The sequence below is a fragment of the Aspergillus costaricaensis genome, assembly GCF_003184835.1.
Source record: "Aspergillus costaricaensis CBS 115574 unplaced genomic scaffold BO79scaffold_23, whole genome shotgun sequence".
NCBI classification, from domain to species: domain Eukaryota; kingdom Fungi; phylum Ascomycota; class Eurotiomycetes; order Eurotiales; family Aspergillaceae; genus Aspergillus; species Aspergillus costaricensis.
The window spans coordinates 627,797-644,736 of record NW_020291823.1 but is presented as its reverse complement, the minus strand read 5'-3'; the positions used below and the strand labels follow the sequence as shown (position 1 = coordinate 644,736).

At 53.0% G+C, this 16,940-nt stretch overlaps 7 protein-coding genes across 7 annotated transcripts; 3 read left to right on the top strand and 4 right to left on the bottom strand.

Annotated features, from left to right (window-relative positions):
• Positions 1-36: 36 nt before the first annotated feature.
• On the top strand, positions 37-2,025 carry BO79DRAFT_238942 (putative hexokinase Kxk). Its single transcript, XM_025684864.1, has 5 exons — positions 37-177; positions 263-385; positions 468-493; positions 582-989; positions 1,051-2,025. The coding sequence occupies exons 1-5, from the start codon at positions 138-140 to the stop codon at positions 1,924-1,926; spliced, it is 1,473 nt and encodes a 490-aa protein (XP_025537889.1). The 5' UTR covers positions 37-137; the 3' UTR covers positions 1,927-2,025.
• A 698-nt stretch (positions 2,026-2,723) lies between these two features.
• BO79DRAFT_219533 (uncharacterized protein) lies at positions 2,724-3,532 on the top strand (the record flags this gene model as incomplete). Its single annotated transcript, XM_025683456.1, has 5 exons — positions 2,724-3,071; positions 3,156-3,167; positions 3,282-3,302; positions 3,376-3,387; positions 3,521-3,532. The coding sequence occupies 5 exons, from the start codon at positions 2,724-2,726 to the stop codon at positions 3,530-3,532; spliced, it is 405 nt and encodes a 134-aa protein (XP_025537888.1).
• Positions 3,533-3,857: 325 nt separating this feature from the next.
• BO79DRAFT_198406 (WD40 repeat domain-containing protein) lies at positions 3,858-5,925 on the bottom strand. Its single transcript, XM_025681338.1, has 4 exons — positions 5,541-5,925; positions 4,984-5,472; positions 4,075-4,930; positions 3,858-4,016 (listed from the first exon to the last, which is right to left on the bottom strand). The coding sequence occupies exons 1-4, from the start codon at positions 5,874-5,876 to the stop codon at positions 3,865-3,867; spliced, it is 1,833 nt and encodes a 610-aa protein (XP_025537887.1). The 5' UTR covers positions 5,877-5,925; the 3' UTR covers positions 3,858-3,864.
• Positions 5,926-6,097: 172 nt separating this feature from the next.
• Positions 6,098-7,824, bottom strand: BO79DRAFT_246635 (STIMATE family protein). Its single transcript, XM_025685586.1, has 2 exons — positions 7,005-7,824; positions 6,098-6,946 (listed from the first exon to the last, which is right to left on the bottom strand). Exons 1-2 carry the CDS (start codon positions 7,473-7,475, stop codon positions 6,305-6,307), a joined length of 1,113 nt encoding a protein of 370 aa, XP_025537886.1. The 5' UTR covers positions 7,476-7,824; the 3' UTR covers positions 6,098-6,304.
• Positions 7,825-8,108: 284 nt separating this feature from the next.
• Positions 8,109-8,938, bottom strand: BO79DRAFT_198401 (ribonucleoprotein-associated protein). The gene is made up of 3 exons (XM_025681337.1): positions 8,817-8,938; positions 8,664-8,759; positions 8,109-8,606 (listed from the first exon to the last, which is right to left on the bottom strand). Exons 1-3 carry the CDS (start codon positions 8,833-8,835, stop codon positions 8,344-8,346), a joined length of 378 nt encoding a protein of 125 aa, XP_025537885.1. The 5' UTR covers positions 8,836-8,938; the 3' UTR covers positions 8,109-8,343.
• An 892-nt stretch (positions 8,939-9,830) lies between these two features.
• On the bottom strand, positions 9,831-11,001 carry BO79DRAFT_210090 (putative pre-mRNA branch site protein p14). Its single transcript, XM_025682730.1, has 5 exons — positions 10,872-11,001; positions 10,705-10,728; positions 10,511-10,567; positions 10,312-10,439; positions 9,831-10,228 (listed from the first exon to the last, which is right to left on the bottom strand). Exons 1-5 carry the CDS (start codon positions 10,901-10,903, stop codon positions 10,128-10,130), a joined length of 342 nt encoding a protein of 113 aa, XP_025537884.1. The 5' UTR covers positions 10,904-11,001; the 3' UTR covers positions 9,831-10,127.
• Positions 11,002-11,473: 472 nt separating this feature from the next.
• On the top strand, positions 11,474-16,332 carry jhd1 ([Histone H3]-lysine-36 demethylase). The gene is made up of 2 exons (XM_025689104.1): positions 11,474-15,283; positions 15,340-16,332. Exons 1-2 carry the CDS (start codon positions 11,954-11,956, stop codon positions 16,279-16,281), a joined length of 4,272 nt encoding a protein of 1,423 aa, XP_025537883.1. The 5' UTR covers positions 11,474-11,953; the 3' UTR covers positions 16,282-16,332.
• Positions 16,333-16,940: the final 608 nt, after the last annotated feature.

Below are 16,940 nucleotides of genomic sequence, written 5' to 3'. Positions count from 1 at the left end.
CCCCCCCTCGATCTTCCCTCATCCCGGTTTCTAACTCTGTTCATTCTCCATCTTCTCCTCGATTTCTTTACTATTGTTCTTTATTCTCATCTACAACCTCTCTCCCCCCCCCCATCTAATCATCTCTTACCGTCATCATGGTTGGAATCGGTCCTAAGCGTCCCCCTTCCCGCAAGGGTAATACCAAGCTCTCCCACACCTTTCCCCTCCCATTCTCGGGATGCCGATCGCTGACCCGATGACTGCCCCTCTGCTTCTCCAGGTTCTATGGCCGATGTTCCCCAGAACCTTTTGCAGCAGATCAAGGATTTTGAGGAGCAATTCACCGTCGACCGCTCCAAGCTCAAGCAGATTGTCAACCACTTTGTCAAGGAATTGGAAAAGGGTGCGTCTTTTCCCACTTTAACCGCTTTCAATGCGGCCCGGAATGCATCACTCCGACTGACTTATTTTCTTCTATACAATAGGTCTCAGTGTCGAGGGCGGAAACATCGTAAGTGCTTTGGCTCACGAAATGCATCAATCGACTCAATTCGTCCGTTTCCTTGGGTCCCGACTAACCTCTTTCTCCCCCCTCTCAGCCTATGAACGTCACCTGGGTGATGGGATTCCCCGATGGCGACGAACAGGGTACTTTCCTCGCCCTCGACATGGGTGGCACCAACCTGCGTGTCTGTGAGATTACCCTGACCCAGGAGAAGGGTGCTTTCGACATCACCCAGTCCAAGTACCGCATGCCCGAGGAATTGAAGACCGGTGCCGCCGAGGAGCTGTGGGAATACATCGCCGACTGCCTGCAGCAGTTCATCGAGTCCCACCACGAGAACGAGAAGATCTCCAAGCTGCCCCTGGGTTTCACCTTCTCCTACCCCGCCACTCAGGACTACATCGACCACGGTGTCCTGCAGCGCTGGACCAAGGGTTTCGACATTGATGGTGTTGAGGGTCACGACGTCGTCCCTCCGTTGGAGGCCATCCTGCAGAAGCGCGTACGTCAACCCCCGATAGCAAATCACGCAAAGTCTTCAAGCTAATGTAGCAATTATCCAGGGCCTGCCCATCAAGGTGGCTGCGCTGATCAACGACACCACCGGAACCCTCATCGCCTCTGCTTACACCGACACCGACATGAAGATCGGCTGCATCTTCGGTACTGGTGTCAACGCCGCCTACATGGAAAACGTTGGCTCCATCCCCAAGCTGGCCCACATGAACCTGCCCGCCGACATGCCTGTGGCTATCAACTGCGAGTACGGCGCTTTCGACAACGAGCACGTCGTGCTGCCCCTGACCAAGTACGACCACATCATCGACCGTGACTCGCCCCGTCCCGGTCAGCAGGCCTTTGAGAAGATGACCGCCGGTCTGTACCTGGGTGAGATCTTCCGTCTGGCCCTGGTGGACCTAGTGGAGAACCGCCCCGGCCTCATCTTCAACGGCCAGGACACCACCAAGCTGCGCAAGCCCTACATCCTGGACTCCTCCTTCCTGGCGGCCATCGAGGAGGATCCCTACGAGAACCTGGAGGAGACCGAGGAGCTCATGGAGCGCGAACTCAACATCAAGGCTACCCCGGCGGAGCTGGAGATGATCCGCCGCCTGGCCGAGCTCATCGGTACGCGTGCCGCTCGCCTGTCGGCCTGCGGTGTTGCCGCCATTTGCACGAAGAAGAAGATCGACTCGTGCCACGTTGGTGCTGACGGCTCCGTCTTCACCAAGTACCCTCACTTCAAGGCACGCGGAGCCAAGGCTCTGCGGGAGATCCTGGACTGGGCTCCGGAGGAGAAGGACAAGGTGACCATCATGGCGGCCGAGGATGGATCTGGTGTGGGAGCTGCGCTGATTGCGGCGCTGACCCTGAAGCGGGTCAAGGCCGGCAACCTGTGCGGTATCCGGAACATGGCCGATATGAAGACCCTGCTATAATGACCTGGCGCACATATTTTCGAAATTCTTTGGTGTGATTATTTATTCTCTGGTGTTGAGACGGGGTGGACGGAATGAAAATAATTGATTGAACATGGGTAGAGAAGCCCGATGAACATTATGATGAAGAATTGGCCCGGCCTGGTCTGGTCTGGAGCAATCCTTGTAGTGATTAAGAAGCCAGCCAGGAAGCCACCGAATGTGTAACTCTACCGTCTCTACCGACTGGACCTGCCACCCCAGCCAGTCTGTAAACACAAAAACCCCGCAGCAAGCAATGCGACCCGAAGGTAAAATCGAAAGAATGTGCACGGTCACTCAGCTGGTCAGTGTTGGTTTGGTTGCACAGGAAGGAAAGGGGACCCCGATAAAACATTCCTAGCGGGATAGACGAAGAATGCTTGAAATCTCGTGGACCAGACAGACGGGATGGGATCGTCTGGTCCTGACCACTGATTCAAGCTGGAACTGGACTGGAATGCACATCGTTATGAATCCTTGCATGTATTATGTAGGAACCATCATGAATGAACCTGGTAGATACAGCCCGCTGCCAATTCGTTACTACCAGCAACTGTGTTTACTGTAGTAGTAGAAGTAGTACTACTATATAAATATAGCCCTATTTACCCTCCAGCTTTACTCTATCCCTTTCTTCTTCTTTTTCTTCCTTCAGCCCTCTCTCCATACTACACTAGCATTGATTAACGTTCCTCCCTCCCTACCAAACCCTCCTTCTACCCTACCTAGCATACCCAGTATCTCCCACAACTACTACAACAACAATAACAACAACCATGAAGCTCACCACCCTCCTAACAACAACCCTCTGGGCCACCACCGCCCTCGCCGCAGCCAAACCCCTCATAGAGAAACGCGACCTCGCCACCGCAGCAGCAGCGACACCCGCAACAGCAGCAATGCACACCCCCAACGCCGCAGCATCATCTACACCGAGTTCTCGTGCGTCGGCAAGTGCCTCTGCCTCTTCATCGGGTGCTTCGGCGCAATATGAGACGAGTAATAATGACGACGACGATGATGATTACGATGATGAGGATCACGACGATGATGATGATGGAAAGGATCCTAAGGGTGATGATGATGGTGGGGATAAGGGTGGGGATGATCAGGATAAGAGTGATGTATGTTCAGTTCCTTTCTATTCCGTTTCATTTTGTTGGGTACTATGGGTGGAGTGTGATGCTAATGAGTGTGTCTTGGTACAGCCGTTTGAATTCGTAAGTTCATGATACCTTACTGTCTATCTACTTCTTGCTGTTGCCCTAGTGGGAAGGTGGTTTTTTTGAAGGATATGTATTTGCTAACGAGGGGTTTTTGTTATGGGGAATTAGTTGTCGGGGATTTTGGGATTGGTAAGATACTCCACCAACTTACTTACTTGATGCTTCTGGGATGGGTGATGGCTAACTGTTTTTGGTGGTGTAGCTTGGTGGATTGGTTAGTTCTCCCATTCTTTAAATTTCTTTGGGTGTCTTTTACAAAAGCGAAAAGAAAACAAAGAGGAGGAGGGAATATGGTTGGTATCTGTTATGAGAGTGATATACTAACTACGTACTCTTTACTGGTATAGGGTCTGCGGTAAACCAATCAACACGAAGAGTCTGCTTCTACTCTGCCTTGGGGCACAGCTTTCGGTTCAATCTTCTGTCTTGTCCTATTGATGATCATTTCTTCTTTCTGATGTGGTGAATGGCGGAGGTGTTCATAGGTTATTTATGTCTGTTTCCTCTGATTTGCTTGTACATGGTGCACCGTTAGTCAGTTAGGGCTTGTTGTATCTCTGTTACACGTCACATATCAAGCTATCAAAATGATTGAATGAATCTGCACTGGTATTTATTTACTCTACACTAACTCCATGTAATATGCAGTATAAAACTTTTATGGCTCTATAAAGTTACCAAGTAGGAATATTTACCCCCTAATCTCCCACAACCTGATCCGTCCCTGCTCATTACCCACAGCCAAATGCTCCGAGTTGGGCGAGATAGCCACCGACGAGATACGACCCAGAGGCGTATTCGACGTCGGCCAATTGCGGTACACCGTGCATGTGGGGAGGTGAACTATTTACTGTCAGTATTCTTTCCACACGGTCTATAATCAAAGTAGGAGGGGACTCACCCATTCTCAGCGCATCGCGCTTCCACCGACTCGCCATAACAAAGAACTGTCCATCCGGCGCAAATACCAAATGGCTAATCGGCGTTGTGAGCTGATCGAGAGCCCGGACCGGCTCCGGGTTACGAGGAATCGCCGACTGTCCAGCCTCGACGTCTTCGCCCTGTGCTGCGTACGCCGCGGCCCATTCGCGACGATCGTACACGTTGACCACACCGCTGGAACTACCAATAGCCACCCAGCGGTCACCGCCCAGCTGCGTCCGGCCGGACCGACCACCCAGACTGAGCACCGTCGTGCCGACGGCACCGGCATCCATCCAGCGAGCGACGACCCGGTTGAGACGGCCATCCCATTCGGACACTTCACCGTTCTTGCTAGCCACCGTTAGACCCTCGCCGTCGCTCCACCAGGCGAAATCGGCCACGCCGCCGCGGCCGTCCACGCGCACCTGGGCGATCCACTGCGCCGTGCCAGAGTCAAGGATGTTAATGAGACCGCCGCCCTTGCGGGAGGTGCCGACCAGACCGACGTAGCGGCCACAGGGAGAGAGCTTGAATCGCTCCATGGATTTCTGCTCCTCCTTGCGGTCGGCAGTGCCGTTGACTTTGTCGACCTTGCCGGTCTCCAGGTCCCAGATGTGGAAGTAGCGGCGACGGCCGGAGGCGAAGATGCGGTTGCCGGAGGGCGGGTGGAAGGCCGAGGTGTGGATGGGGGTGTTGCGGATGTGGAATGACGTGAGAAGCGGGTTAGGAGCCGGGGAGGAGGGCGAGATGTGGTGGAGGAAAAGCGTGGCTGCAGGTCCGGAGGAGAGGAGCAGCGGGTAGTTGGGGTGGAACATGAGCGAATCGACCGAGGACTGTATACTATGTTAGTTTGAAGTGATGCACAACCTAGCAATAGAAGACATACCGGCTGGTCCTTGCCAACGTCCTTGAGACGATGAATATCCACAACCTCCTGGCGCATCTTTCTGCGGCCGCTTGACGTCTTTTCCTCCACGTTGACAAGGTCCGTAGCGTTCTGCAGCAACTTAGCCAGCGGCTGCGTGGACGACGGCTCCTCATCATCCGTGTCCATCTCGTCCGCATCGGACTCATCCTTCTGTTGCTGCTTCTCCGGGTTGGCCCAGTCCGGCATCGGGTTCAACTGCAAGTACTGTCTGCGTAGGCGGCGAATGTATTCCTTTCCGCTAATGACATCCTCCGATTCCGCGACACGCAGCTTCCTCAGCCTCTGGTGGCTCGCCAAGGAGATCGTAATGCGCTCGTCGTCGCTATCATGCCACAGCGCAGGCATACCAGACTCCTCCTCACTGCCCTCTTCATCCGACGGCACGGCGGGCGTCACCTCGCTGAGATCCGTCGAGACCGGTCCGGCGCCAGAGTCAAGGAAGAAAAGCTACCACAACCCATTCGTTAGCAACCAGTACAGTTACAAACAAGAGAGTAAATTAGGATAGAACAAACATCAGCATCATCCATCTGCGACAAATCCTTCACCTCATCATCATCTCCCTCCTCCGCAGACTCGTCCTCATCGCTACTCTGACCCGCGAGTACTAAACTGCGATCCTTCTGGTTCTTCAACGCGCCAAGAAACCCCTCGTCGTCGCCGAAGAGCATGGCCTCGAGCTTCTTCTCGGCTTCGTCCTTCTCCGGCACCGAGGACTCGTCGGAGCTCGTTTCATCGTCGCTCATGTCGATGTCGCTGGCTTCGCGAATGGGTTGGCCTGGTTCGAAGGGGGAGCGCGCGGCCGTTTTGACCTTTTGGCGGGACTTTTGCTTGACAGCCACTTTCGGCATTGTGAAGTATGTGTTCTCTGATTGATCAGAGTTTAGGGGAGAATTGAATGGGTGGATAGAGGGGGTGGTGTATATCGCAGAAAGCGAAGCCGACAATAATTTTCTTCGGCGGCCGGCAGATGTGGGCGGTGAGGGGTGCGGTCACTGCGGTACAATTGTGCCTGGTACTTAAGGCATACTTATTTAAGTAGATTGCTACTGAAATCAATTCTAAATGCGATCTTGAAATTATCCATATTTTAAACTATACGTATGCGTGGAAGAGTTATAACGTGCAGTAGACGAAACAAAAGACATAAAAACAGCTGAAGTAAAATCATGTACACGCCATCCTAATAGGACCATAAATGCAACCAATCACAACTGCCATTGAATAATCACCGAGAATATCACCAAACGCCACATAACACACGTGAGTGGAGATCATATCAGTCCTTATTCTGGGACTTAAGCTTGGTGGATGACGACAACTCGCCATACTCGCCGTGGCTGCTACCCGATCTGGCGGACGCGGCAGAGCTGTGTTCGACTTGAGCTGGGTTGTATTCGGCGGACTCGAACCGGACTAGATCCTCTTTTACAGGTTCCGAACCATCATCTTTCCCAACGGAGTCATCGTCCGACTCGAAGGACGCGTCTTCGTCCATGCCCGCCAGGAGCGCATGGCGATGCTCGTGGGTGTCATGCTCCGCCTCCTCGAAAGTATCCAGCATAATCGGCTTCTTGATGAAGGTGTCGATGATGTAATACTGTATTGCGTTCATGATGACAGGGAAAAGCAGCATCACGAAGATGATCTGCACTGCCGTGTTGCCTTCCGTCCATCGGAGAGCCCAATCTCCCACCTTGACTATGAACGGCAGCAGCTGGATGAGAAAGAAGACGCAAATCTTCATCCCCAGCAGTCCCATAAAGTAAATTATTGATTGCTTGAACCACCATGAGGCGCGCGGTGGACTTCCATAATTCCCAGACTCGATGGACTCCGGAGGACTTGCGAGGGGAGTATACGAGGCTAAGCGGTTGAGGAGGTGAAGGATGAAGATGAGGATCGGGATACCTAGCGTGGTCTTGAAACGAAGCATGTCAGCATGCAACCCGTATAACGGAGCATAGGGATAACCTTACATCGATTCCCAAATTCAATATGTAGAAGGAGCATGGGTTTGGTTTGTATTTACTCCGGATTTCCAGCTGGCCCGCCGAAAACATGGACATAAGCAGATTCGCGAGGTGCAGCATCGCAGACCCAAAGACTTGCTTCGAGACGTCAAATGCCCACACCTTCACTGGTCGCTGAGGTCTCTCCCTCCAGCGCTTGTAGACAAGTGATAGCAGCGCCAATGCCCCGAGCGCAGCTTGAACGAGAAGCGAAAAAGGCCCTAGGAGCCTGCATTCCCCGGTGTCGTCTCCATCGGTCGGATCTGGACCAGCTAGATGAAAAGGTACAGTTTGCATAGTAGGTGATGGTGATGGTGACGGCGTTATGGAGGTGGTGGAGGCTAGGGTCAGACTGCCAACCGCCGAGGCACCGACACCGCTACTAAGGGCTGCGATAGCCGTTGTTATGACTAGCCCGGTGAGCGATGGGAAGGTCATGGCGGCGATGCTGCGTCCGAAATACAGATGGAAAGCAAAATCAAGGAGAAGAGGCTATAGCGAGAAGATATCTCGACAAAGTCCGAGGGATTTTCACGGCCAAGCGACTGGTGGCGGTAATAATTGAGGGGAGTCCAGTGACCTGCGGAGATGCAAGACGGCGGCGTGCCTATCTTGCGAGAGATGTCCGTGTCACGGGCATATGGCCGGGGCAGAATTTGTAGATGATGGGAGGATTTCAACCAGAATTAGGAGCGCGACGGTGAATATAGACGAAGAAGGCAGGTCCTCCTTAACCAGCAAGGAACCGGAACCAGCCAGGGTCTCAGGGTAGAAGCTAGGAATTAAGTGGGTTTCATGGGAGGATGAGAATGGGGCGGAGAACCATCCAGCCTTAAGTTATGAGGTCAGGACCAGCACGAGAACTCTTAAGACTCTGAAGACACCGCCCCCGCAGCTGGGCCTTACTAGCGCCCGCCAAGCTCCTACCCGGCGGTCCTGCAAATTATTGCGCCCCCCGAGAAATACCCTGATTCTGGTGTTATGAACTATTTTTGGTTTGCGTGATGATTACTAGTATACTAATATCGCGTCTTCGACTACTCAGTATTAGATCAACCAAATTTACTACACAAGTTTGGCACATTTTTTGTCATTGACTTTTATCTGTACTAACCGCAGGCGCACAACGCCCACAATATCCAATTGATCATCCGGCAGCAATCCAAGCCTTTAACGAGACTTATTCTCGCACCGTGGGGCGAAAACTTCGTTTGTCATGGCCGGTCAACCCCCGAAGTCACAACAGAATCCTCAAGAACCCACGGAGGCATAATCCTCCGAGGGATTCCCACATCAGGACCAACGCTTAGATCATCAGTCTCTCGACCTTGTCCTTGATGGTCTTGATCTGGCCCTGGAGGTCACTGGCCTCGTTGGTGGTGATGCTGGCAGCAATCACGGGGCGGGAAACACCGGTAGCACGGCCGAGAGCAAGCTTGCTGGGCACAAAGACATAGGGGGTGTTCTTGTCCTCAGCGAGGAGGGGGATGTGGAGGAGGATAGCGAGGGGAGAGGTGTCGGCAGCGAGGATAACGAGCTCGGAGGTACCACGGTTAAGAGTCTTGGTGGCTGCAGAAGACAGTTAGCAGGCAGGCAGACAGTGAGTATCCTTGAGGAAGCACATACCCTCGTTAGCACCCTTCTTCAGCTGGCGGTAGTGACCAGCCTGCTGGACAAGGTCCAGAAGGTTCTGGGTGAGGGCCTCATCGGCGAGGGGCCAGGCTATAGAAAATTATCAGTATATAGCCTTGAGAAGAACGAGACCTGGGATGTGCATACCGGCAGAAGTCTCAGACATTGTTAAGAATGTGGATTTGACGTGTGTAGCGGTCGAAAGAGGCTCACGCAAAGGATCACTGCCGTGTTGCAGATCTAAATGCTGGGGAGGAAAGGTAGTGGTGGTTGTAGAAGCAGAAGCGCATCTGGACTGCAGCGAAAAGAAATTCTTTAGAACCGCGGTGGGTGGGGCTGAGTCATGCCTATCGGCTCTAGGATTGGCCACTTGTTTGTGCCTCATTACCAAGGCATTTAAAGTCTTTGAGGCCTCATGGATCAGGCATAAATAATGACTGCCGGATCCAGGCTGATCGCCTCCTTACTCCAGCGCCTGTGCTCCAGCTGTCATCGAAGATCGACCCCCGGTGGATCAGTATACCCCAGATACTGGTCGGTGCAGTATCCAGTAGGTAAATAGAAGTTCATGCTTTCGTAGAATTAACCTGCTTCCGATCGCTACTTTGCTCTACGCATCTAGTGATAGAGGGCGTGTTGTTCCTTATCTACAGATCCCAGGGGTCTCTCTGCCTACTGTGTCTGGCATTGTCTGGCATCGGTGCCCCTTGGCGCCTGCAAGCCAAATGTCCAGGATCATCGGGTGCTTGAATCGTCAGGTGCAGACGTTCCAAGCATGTTACCCCAATGCTGCACCTGCGCTTTTGTGACAATATAATTGGCGCTTGGATCTCGCGGCTAACGAGGCCGGGAGTGGATACCATTAAAGCGAAGCTCAGCAGAGACATAAAATACCGCACTAGTTGGCTAGCCTTACGTCGGCACTCCAGGGGGTTTCTGTAGATACTTCACTAGTCGATGCACGATCTTCAACCGCTTGATCCACCCCCATGCAAATTGACGGCCGTTGGACGATCGTCAGATACCTGCCCACTTCTACGACTGACGTGGTCTCTGCAAGTGCGCTGGGTCAGTTCCCCCCTTGATCGGGGTCACTCTAAACATCCAAAATTTGAAGCAAGACAAGTCAAAACACCTGTAGTAAGCAGTAATCTCAGAGGGGGGTGCCGCAACAGCCAAAAGGTGGCCGGCGATCGAAATGATTATATTGGTAACCTTAGAGCCGGTGCAGCTAGCACCGACCCCGGTTTGAAATAACCCATTCTGTATCATTCTCCTGAACAAAAAGCCAGGGTGTCATTCAACCCGCCGGCAACCCTTTCATACCCATGAATGAATAAGAGCCATCAAACCCATAGGAGAGAAAAACGCCAGAAACCCCACGACCAACCCAGGATAATACGCAGCCAGATGCCGGCAAAGGGCATGCAGAGAAAGCGAACAAAAGCAATCATCACGTCATTCTATCCCATGTTGCTGTTTGAGACGCTCCAAATTCTCTTGCCTTTCCGCCAAGTCCTCTTTCGACCTAAGCATTTTCTCGGGCTGGTGATATAGAACTAGGACAGAAAACAAATGTCAGCCAATCGAATTGTCCTCATAATTTCTCTGCTTCATCCTCCCCTGGCACGGGATAACATACCGACGAGGTATCTGTTCTGGAAGTTGAATCCATTGAGCTTATCGCATGCCTGTTTGGCGTCATGAACGTCTTCGTAAACCACAAAGGCCGTGCCCTTCGAGTTGTTGGCAATTCCCTGACGTATTTGGCTAGAAGGACAGAAACAATTAGACTTGAATGACCAAGAAATGGGCTGAACGTGAGTCATGCGCAGATTTACCGGATGGGACCAAATTTGCCGAAGAGGTCAAAGAGTTGCTCAGCTGTGACGTTGTAGCTGTAAGGAGACAATCAGATTAGCTCTCGCTTTCTAGAACAAGATGGGGCGCCTTTCGCCTGATGGCTGTCGGTCGATAGGTATGCGACGATTGGGTTGCGAATCGAGGAGTAAATCGTGGGAAATCATCGACGTACTTGAGGTTCTTTACAAAGAGAATCCTGAAACCAGTCAGCATCGATACGTCAGATATGATACTCGTTCGGCACGCATGTTTGCCATCCAACAGCATGCAGAACAAATGCCCGGCATTGAATGATGGCGGGCGACCGAAGAGGGGCAAGATTCGGCGAGCAGAACTTACCGATTGGCTTCGGGGGCGAGCTTCCGGCTCATTCTCGGGTGGGACAGTATAGGTCCTAAAAATGGGGTCGGGAGAGGTTGAAGATGAATCAGATACCCAGAGGGCCTGGAATGAAAGGTGTATAGCGAGGGAAGAGAGAGGAAGAGGAGGAGGAGAGAGGGAAGCAATATCCGCGACAAGCACGAGGTTCGGAAGGGAGCCTGCCTTTCCTGATTGGGACTAGTGGCTGGGAGGAGCCTCACTTTGTTGGTTCGAGACAAGACGACAACAAGTCCGAGGCATTGAGGCCGACGGACGACGTCGGGGTGTAGATGGAACTGTCAGAGTTGAAGAGAATAATTTGGAGATATAGGATTACTTAGCTCCTAGTACCTTATCTGAAAAGTTGAGCTATGAAGGTGGAAAACCCTCTTGGTATACTTCGAACTGCAAGTAGTATCTAGTAGTGCTGCTCTCCGGGTTGCTCGCCGCAAACGATAGGATAGGATAGGGAGTGCCGGCCTGAGGCAGACTGGCGGCGCGCCCGCTTTGCCTTCCTTCGACCGGCCGTCCAAGCAAAGCCTCGCGCCTCCTCCTGCTCTGTTCCGGTGCAAAGCCCATCCTCTTAATCTGTTTTTTCTGGCGCATTCTTCAATCGCTTGTTCTCCTGTATTCTTCATCATATTCTCCTGCACCTTGATTGACCCGTCTCAGACGTTTCTTTTTTCGCCCGCACCCGCCGCGGTGCATACTCGGGGCTCTCTCTTCCCGCCGCTCTCTCGATTGAAACTCCCAGTCGGCAGAGAGTCTCTCTCAACTTCCCCCCCTCAACCTCTCCGCCGTGCGACTCTCCTCCGTCACCCTCTCCTTCCACCACCCCACCATCTCCTCGGTTTCCCTTCTGATTCACCTTTCATCTCATTGTTCACTGTGCGCTCTTCAGTCTGCCAGGAATGACTCTCTTTTTGCCTGCGGTGGCCTCTCTTTAGCCCGTGTGGTCGAACATCCCCGCTTTGCACCCGTCTGCCGCAAGCACGCCTGTTTCCTCCTCCGGGCCCTTTTCTTTCTCTCCTTTCCCTCCGATTTCATCCTCAGATCACACGATGATCACTGCTACATCCTTTTTGAATCACCTTGGGAGCCGACCGCCGCGGTATCGCACTCCCTCGCCGCCGCGACGCGCCGTCGAGCCTATCTCGCCTTGCTCGACCTCCGACCTCCGTGCATCATGGGTCGACCGCAACGTCTCCCGGGTTGCTGCCTCCGATCGCGACCACTTCCTACCTCACAATCCTACACATCATCATCATGCTGATGAGACAGCTTCTCATCGCTCTAGCCATGGCCGCTCCGGCTCTACCATCGACGCTCTTGCAACCATCGCCTTAGCGACGAGCCCGACCTTCGCACCTCTCTCCTACCGACCTCCTTCTCAAAACTCCACACCCGCCATGTCGCTATTCCCCTCCGAGCCCATCGAATCCACAGAACGCCCAAATAAGCGTCCGAGGTCGGAAAAGGATCCCTCTCCTTACACCCAGCACCGGACAGTGGCCGTGTCGGATGCAAATTCTGCTTCGTTGTTTGATAGCATGAAGACGGATGCAGAGCTTTTGCTGAATCTGGCCCGGCCCACAAACTTTCATCCTCCCTCGCATTCCGCAAAACGTGTCAGCATCGACGAGTCGTTTTATCATTATGGGGACGAACAAAAGCATCATGTCACGGCGGATTCGGGCGGCGCGAGCTGGAGGTTCAACGACGAAAAATATGCATACAGTGCACCCGGGCCCAACAACATGCCGTCTCGGCTGAGGTCACAGTCCGACGGTTCAGCTGCCATATCACGCCCGGTTATTCATGGCGTGCGACCCAATACAAGCTCCTCTACTCTTCCACCAATTCTCTGGCAGGAGGAAGGGGACGCTGAAAACGACTATTCCCCCACGAAGTTCACCATAAATGGTAGACCGAGCGAGACACAGGCACAACATTCAATGCACACCACACACGTCGCGCAAATGCCGATAGACCATTCCTCCAAGATTGACGATGAAGCGGAGGAGTCTAACCAGGCTAGCTGCGCGGCTTGCAACCTTGTGCGGATTCCGATGGACACTGGCGAGCAAGGCGACGTGACATGGATCAGCTGCGATGGTTGTAAACGGTGGTTTCATATTGTTTGTGCTGGGTTCAAGAGTGACCGCGAACTCCGAACGGTGGACAAATTTATCTGTCGAGAATGCCGTCCTATATATGGACAGACTACTTTCGTGCGCAAATCGTCTCGGGCTCGCACAGCTATTGATTATGCCGGCCTCAACCAAGGGCTTGTCAAGGCCGCAACGGACTCTCTCGAACACCACTACATTGAACCCATCCGACAGGGCAAAATCCAATTCCTCCCCGAAAACTTCCCACGAATGCGTCCTGAGCTGGTCACTGCCGAATATTTCGAGCGAGGCAATGGCATGACGGAACCGATTGTCATCCCTGCGGAGTGGAACACTCGCGAGTCCGTTTCTATCAGTGATTCCGAGTTTGACGCTCTAGTACAAGAAGCGCCTACGCAAGAGATGTTTGACGAATTGCTGGATCACATTGCTGAGCAAGAGGAAGGCTATGAGCAAGTGATAGATTGCGGCCAGGACCAGTTGGACATGGTGATACCTGAAGGCCTCACCGTTCGAAGAGTTGCGGAGCTTTACGGACCGGAAGAAAGAGTGGAGGTCATTGATGTCAAATCGCAACAGAACGAAGACAAGAGGTGGACAATGCAGAAATGGGCGGAATACTACGAGAGTACCGGCGACAAGGTTGTCCGAAATGTCATCAGTTTGGAAGTCTCACAGAGCCCATTGGGCAAGCTTATTCGTCGGCCAAAGGTTGTCCGGGATCTTGACCTTCAGGACTCTGTCTGGCCTGAAGAACAGAAGGCTGTTGGTGACTGCCCGAAAGTTCAATTCTACGTCTTGATGTCTGTTGCCGACTGCTATACCGATTTCCACATCGACTTTGGAGGGTCCTCAGTATACTACCATATTCTGAAAGGCAAGAAAACCTTCTTCTTCATCCCGCCGAAGGACAAACACCTGAAGAAGTATGAGGAATGGTGCAATTCTCCTGCGCAGGATTCCACCTTTCTTGGGGACCAGACTAAGGAATGCTATCGCGTGGATCTGTCTGAAGGCGATACGATGCTGATCCCCTCGGGCTGGATCCATGCCGTCTGGACTCCTGAGAACAGTCTTGTCGTCGGCGGAAATTTCCTTACGAGGCTGAATTACGGGATGCAGATCAAGATCGCGCAGATTGAGAAGGATACCAAGGTGCCAAGGAAGTTCAGGTACCCGTTCTTCCAGAAGATCCAATGGTATACCGCTTTGCGATATCTCGAAGACGACCCGCTACCGCAAAGCGTTCTTGACGCCTTCGCGCAGGACGAAAATTACCGCTTTCACCGCGCGTATCCAATTTACTACGAATTCGGCGAACGGACGAATAATGCGCCTGCCGGGTCACCTTATCACAACTCGCGCTTCTATTCTCAGGCGGAACTGGAAGGGCTACCAGATCTTGCAAAATACCTTTATCACACTGCCCTCATTGCTGGCGCCTATCTGACGGAGGGCGTGACGATGGATACTAGAAATGCGGTCAAACGCTCGATACCCAAGATGTCCGGGGAGCCAATCGATGCCGTGAGGAAGTTTGGCATCTGGGTCGCCTGGAAGCGTGGCAATGAGAGGGCACCGCATTGGACCCGCCCTGGCGTGGCTGAAAGCAATGCGAAGCTCAGTCTCGCGGAGAAGAAGCCTGCCGGAAGGCCCAGCCGTCGCTCAGAGCGTAATGCTGAGAGCCAGCGCACGTACGCCGAACGACAGGCTGTACAGCGGCTTCCCGAGCCGGCTCATGATCCAGCAACTGAACTGAGCAATAGTAGTGGCCCTAGTGGTCCGCTGAATGCCGGAGCTGCTATGCCAGACGGCCCGTCAAGCAGTGGTATCAAAGAAGAGCCTGCTCCTAAATCGCGCGCTGCACCCCGTGGCTCCGGACTGGGCCCTAAGCGCGTTGCCTGCGATGCCTGTCGCAAACGAAGGATCCGATGTCACCACAAGGATGAACATAACGACGGTATTTCCAGCAAGCAAACGGCAGTGACCGCTTTTGGTCCCAGCAACCATTCGTTGGCACACGACGCAGCGTCTGCGTTGAATTCACTTGCCGCTATTGCATCGGAAGCAGGCTTTCAAGACAATGGAAGTGGCAGGAATCCGGACCGGTTTGAAGTCGCTGCCAAGTTCAACTCGGCCATTCTGGGTACGCCGCGTGCACCGGTCAATGGACTCGGACTCAACGATGCCAGTCCTGAAGGCGCCAACACCGGAAAGAAGGGCCGCAGCAAGGCCTGTGACGATTGCCGGAAGAGCAAGGTTCGTGTTGTTCCTGAAATTCTATCTTACTCGGTTTTAATACTAACTGAAAACAGCGTCGGTGTATCCACGATGAGTACGGCCGTATTGACCCTGTCAAGGCGCAAGAACGAGCAAAGCCGCGCGCTACTGCTTCTGCCAAACGGCCCCGTATCAATGAAGAAGGAACTGGGCCAATGATTAACAAACGGATGAAGCAGGAGAGCACGTCGCCTACGTCGAGACCGGCACATCTCAGCAACAGCCGTGAAGTTGGTGCGCTGGGGATACAAGATACTCACATGCCCGATCATGATCATGCAGCCCTGGATCTCCATGCCCCGTTCTCGGATGCGCCGCTGGTTGATAAAGACGCAAATCGGCAGTCCGGTATGACTGTTGGGGAAAAGGAAGCACCATTGGGGCCAACCTCCTATGCATCACCGCCTACGTTCCAGACTGACACGGTCGATGCTAAGGAAATAAATTCTGCGCCCGTTTCTAAGCCTACTGCCACCCTTGTATCACCACCGACCTCACTGGCCGACGAGACCGACGTTCCTCAGGAGCAAGCAGATGGGGAAGGGGATCATGTGGTAGTCCTGCACACACCAACCTCAAGTTCCCGGCACTCCTCGCGCCAGCCGCGCCAGGTCGACCGCTACATGCCCGAGACACATGTTTCCAAGCCGACCAAGGGGACGACCCATACTCCCACAGCTCGTCGTTCTTCGTTTGGTGGGTCAAGCGGTGGTGTGCGAAAATCCACCCCAGGTCCTTCTTCGGGACCCAAAAAGTCGGCATCACGCCCCTCCTCATCCTCGCATGCGAAGAAGAGTTTCTGGGCGACAGACGAGAAGAAAGGTGACCGGCATGCTGCGACGTCAACATCTCCTGGGCAGCCGGGCAAGAACTCTAAGCGGGTTGCGGACGAGGAGCCGGATGCTGAAAGCCTCCGCTTGATCCGGGAACTGCAAGAAGCCGAGTTTGGGCTACGCAAGAGATCCACGCGAGTGTGAGGGCTAGAAGGCAGCAGCGGATAAGTTTCATTTTTTTTCACCATTTTAGACCACCTAGATCGGGCAACCGGAGAAATTAGGTTTGAGACGATCGGATTCGATCAATTGGCAGTGTTTCCTGGGATGTGGAGTTTGGTAGGGATGGGAGTCTGCTGGCGATGATCGGTTTGGCTTGGTCCATCGACATGCTTTGGCCCTTGATTATTGTGATTCCCTTTTGGCGTCTCGTTATTCGGCCGGCTTTTGTTTCTATGTATTGGGATGTGTCTATTTTCTTTTTTTAACTTTCTGTTCCTGGCGTTATTCATGTGGCGGTTGGGGAGTTTTCGACCAGATCGGTCTGTTCGTTCCTTTCCTGGGATTCCCATTTCCTTATTCTTTTCTGATGTTCATTCGATATCAATTTCATTTCTAACACTGGCTCCCGACCCCGGGGTCGAGTCACATCTTTCTACCTCTTCTCATCGTTCCTTTTCATCATCCGTTTGCAGTATTCTTCCATTATTATACCAGTATACCTAGCTCTGCTTCAGCGTTTACTTCTGCCTCTGCCCCGTATTTCTTTCCTTCATTTTTCCGTTTTGGCAATTCCTGCTTGGTTTTTTTTTTTTTCTTTCTCTAGGTACTAGCTAGCTGCTGCGGTGCCTGATCTATTTCCT

Excerpts from the sequence above, each read along its gene's own strand:
- BO79DRAFT_198401 (XM_025681337.1), bottom strand. Across the intron at positions 8,607-8,663 it reads GAAGAAGGGTGCTAACGAGG|CCACCAAGACTCTTAACCGT; the intron begins GTATGTGCTTCC and ends TGTCTTCTGCAG.
- jhd1 (XM_025689104.1), top strand. The coding sequence starts at position 11,954 with ATGATCACTGCTACATCCTTTTTGAATCACCTTGGGAGCCGACCGCCG. Across the intron at positions 15,284-15,339 it reads ACGATTGCCGGAAGAGCAAG|CGTCGGTGTATCCACGATGA; the intron begins GTTCGTGTTGTT and ends AACTGAAAACAG.
- BO79DRAFT_246635 (XM_025685586.1), bottom strand. The coding sequence starts at position 7,475 with ATGACCTTCCCATCGCTCACCGGGCTAGTCATAACAACGGCTATCGCA. Across the intron at positions 6,947-7,004 it reads TATTGAATTTGGGAATCGAT|ACCACGCTAGGTATCCCGAT; the intron begins GTAAGGTTATCC and ends CTTCGTTTCAAG.
- BO79DRAFT_198406 (XM_025681338.1), bottom strand. The coding sequence starts at position 5,876 with ATGCCGAAAGTGGCTGTCAAGCAAAAGTCCCGCCAAAAGGTCAAAACG. Across the intron at positions 5,473-5,540 it reads CGCAGATGGATGATGCTGAT|CTTTTCTTCCTTGACTCTGG; the intron begins GTTTGTTCTATC and ends GGGTTGTGGTAG. Across the intron at positions 4,931-4,983 it reads ACGTTGGCAAGGACCAGCCG|TCCTCGGTCGATTCGCTCAT; the intron begins GTATGTCTTCTA and ends CATAGTATACAG.
- BO79DRAFT_238942 (XM_025684864.1), top strand. The coding sequence starts at position 138 with ATGGTTGGAATCGGTCCTAAGCGTCCCCCTTCCCGCAAGG. Across the intron at positions 386-467 it reads TGTCAAGGAATTGGAAAAGG|GTCTCAGTGTCGAGGGCGGA; the intron begins GTGCGTCTTTTC and ends TCTATACAATAG. Across the intron at positions 494-581 it reads GTGTCGAGGGCGGAAACATC|CCTATGAACGTCACCTGGGT; the intron begins GTAAGTGCTTTG and ends CCCCCCTCTCAG.
- BO79DRAFT_210090 (XM_025682730.1), bottom strand. The coding sequence starts at position 10,903 with ATGAGCCGGAAGCTCGCCCCCGAAGCCAATCG. Across the intron at positions 10,568-10,704 it reads CTCTTTGTAAAGAACCTCAA|CTACAACGTCACAGCTGAGC; the intron begins GTACGTCGATGA and ends GTCTCCTTACAG. Across the intron at positions 10,229-10,311 it reads CCAGAACAGATACCTCGTCG|TTCTATATCACCAGCCCGAG; the intron begins GTATGTTATCCC and ends TTTCTGTCCTAG.